This window comes from Sinocyclocheilus rhinocerous, unplaced genomic scaffold (genome assembly GCF_001515625.1).
Source record: "Sinocyclocheilus rhinocerous isolate Xijiao unplaced genomic scaffold, SAMN03320098_v1.1 scaffold2382, whole genome shotgun sequence".
Lineage (NCBI taxonomy): Eukaryota > Metazoa > Chordata > Actinopteri > Cypriniformes > Cyprinidae > Sinocyclocheilus > Sinocyclocheilus rhinocerous.
This window is the reverse complement of record NW_015662928.1, coordinates 46,786-49,350: the sequence shown is the minus strand read 5'-3', so window position 1 is coordinate 49,350 and position 2,565 is coordinate 46,786. Positions and strand designations below refer to the sequence as shown.

Genomic DNA, 2,565 nt, shown 5'->3' with positions numbered 1-2,565 from the left:
GCAGACCTGGAGCAGGCAGAGCTATGGCGCAGGCAGTTTTATGCCCCTGTGGTTCCTGATGCGCCCAGTAGGGGGAAGCTGTACAGTATGATATGTTAAAATAGGTGTGCTAAATAATCGCAAAAGTTATTATTGTTCAGCAATCCTGCAATGTTGCAACAAATGTCAATTCATTTCAATATGTCAATAGATAAGTCTATGTAATTCATATCGAGAGACAATTTCGTCTCTCTTATTGTATAATTAAACTTATTGATGGTCAGGTAGATGCAAGTAGAAACATTTGCATGTATGCTATTTGTTTTCTTTGTTTAAAGAACTTACACTTTTGTGTATGTGCTAGATATTTCGATTATTTCTTGCAGAATGGAAATGCCTGCATGAAACTCATCTATGAAGAGGCTCAAGTGCATGTATTAATCTTTTTCACATTATTTTACATCAGCTGTTTGTAGTTTTTTAAAAGACTAGAAAGTTTCTTCATTTCATATATGAATGGCAAGTGGTAGTCTGCTTAATTTTTCCTTTTACTCTAACAGGGCAAAGACATATACACTGCCAACATGCATGTTGTTGCCACGTGAAAAAAAAAACAGTAAAAATCCCCTAGCCTACTTTCCAGTGAGTACTGAATGCATAAATCATACTATTCAACATCTACTGTAAGTCAGAAGTAAAATAAAAAGTGTTATTTATTGGTGTTATGTGTTTTTTAGGATATTGCTGACACAAAGGATGCCCTTGTGTTCCCTGCTGGGACACAAGCTGCTGGCCCAGACCATTATATGTAAGATTTTACATGGTGTAGCTCATAGGAATATAATAATTATTTAACTTTGTGGGAGGGAGGGAACTGGAGGGAGTGTTCTTTTATGCTGGTTTTACATAGAAGTGATTTTACCCCAATATCATAAGGCAAAGATAATAATGCAAATGTGAAATGGATTGTCATAATCCACTTTCTATACTCCCTAGCCACAACCATTGCTTATGCATCCCTATAGGTACTGAAGCCACTCTTTAGAGAGATCCTCCTACTAGACTCCCTGTATAGTTATCAAAGTCTGGTTTTGGAGATGACAAGTACAGGGACATCTTTAGGTTCACAGCTAAGAGACGATTGCCACGCTCCTATGGCATATAATGTAGACAGTATGCCCTCACTGTGCTGAACACGCCATTCAATTTCCCTCAGGTGAGCTTTTCTATTTTCCTCCTTAAAAGGTTGTTATAAAGTTGTTGTACTTTGTTGGTCATGGAGTTCTAACAATAAGAATTGAATACTAATCCTGTAACATTTCAATTTCTGTTAGGTTTACATTCCTGCAATCAGGGAGTGGTGTCTATGTCTAATTGACCGGTTTGAGACAGAGTGTGTACTAGGTTCTGTAAATCTCAGTTTGGTGTTTTATTCTTGCCAATGGAGGCATCACAGCTCAGATGAAAAAAAAGCAATAAACCATCAGCATAGCCATAAGGTATCAATCATACCATGTCATTGTTTTTCATAATCACCTCATGGCAGTACTCACATTTCTATTCTTCATAACCTACATTCAAACAATTTAAATGAAATTAAAACATTTTAATTATCAATCTACCTGTTAATTGTAGTAACTAGAGTTATCCTATTGGTGGTCAGCAGATTAGATTTTTTAATCACTTCTGAAAGGCAAGGCAGTGGCCAAAAGAATTCAAAGTGGCTTTACACTTTTTCCAAGCTTTCCACCAAGACAGCGCCTATGCCTGTATACATTGAAGATCACGAGCAGATTTATGCAATTTACTCTCACCTGACTTCCATTCTGGACAGTACACCCACAGTGACGAGATCAAATTCATTATGGATGTCCTTTTTCCAGAGGTAGGTCTTATGTGTTAGCTGTGCTCTGCATGATGTCAGATTCACATTGTTTTTAATGTCAAATAATTTATCCATAATATGAGACCATTGCTCTAAAAATAATTGTTTTTGTGTTTAATATAGAAGAGACACTTTTGTAGTAAAAAGCTAAACATGCAAAATGATACTTGGCTATTTGGCGTGTGATCCCAATTCCTTTTCTGGTAGTCTATTATCTGTGCCCTCGCTTTTGTGGAAAATCAGTCCATCCTGGAGGCTGAGGAGAAATTTCTGCAAGGACCTGTCATTTAGATAAGGTATTGTAAGGATCATATAAAGGAAAACATGGTCAAACATGACATCCTGCCATTATTCACAAATAAAAAAAAAATTCTTCAATTATCCAAATTTTGCAATTTTTTTTATCATCTAGTGGAAGCATTTTGACAGGAGGATTGAACAACAATTAAAGAAGAGTGGCAAGAGAGTCATCAACGGGAGTCATCCTAGTTCATGTTTTTAATAGGGTTGTGACCGTGAGGAAATTTTCCCACCGGTTAATAGACATGTGACAACACCGGTAATACCGGTATCACCGCGGGGGCGGGGCGTTCCCTCTTTTCCTCGCTTTCCTTCCCTTTTAAATAGCTTGTAAAAGGGGCGTGCGCATTTTACTTTCACTTTCAAATAGCGGCAATTCGGCGTAAAGCAATTGTTCGTTT

The 2,565-nt window shown here is 37.3% G+C and overlaps 1 protein-coding gene across 2 annotated transcripts in view; it reads right to left on the bottom strand.

The window, feature by feature from the left end:
* The window catches only part of LOC107728406 (prohibitin-2-like), a 15,720-nt gene that overhangs the window by 3,606 nt on the left and 9,549 nt on the right, over nt 1-2,565 (bottom strand). Inside the window, exon 2 of one of the 2 annotated variants that reach the window (XM_016538566.1) lies at nt 1,794-2,144. The exons of the other annotated variant lie outside the window; for it this stretch is intronic. Coding sequence (XP_016394052.1) covers nt 1,794-1,842 — 49 coding nt within the window. The 5' untranslated portion in view covers nt 1,843-2,144. The remainder of the gene's footprint in view (nt 1-1,793; nt 2,145-2,565) is intronic. 2 annotated transcript variants of the gene reach the window in all.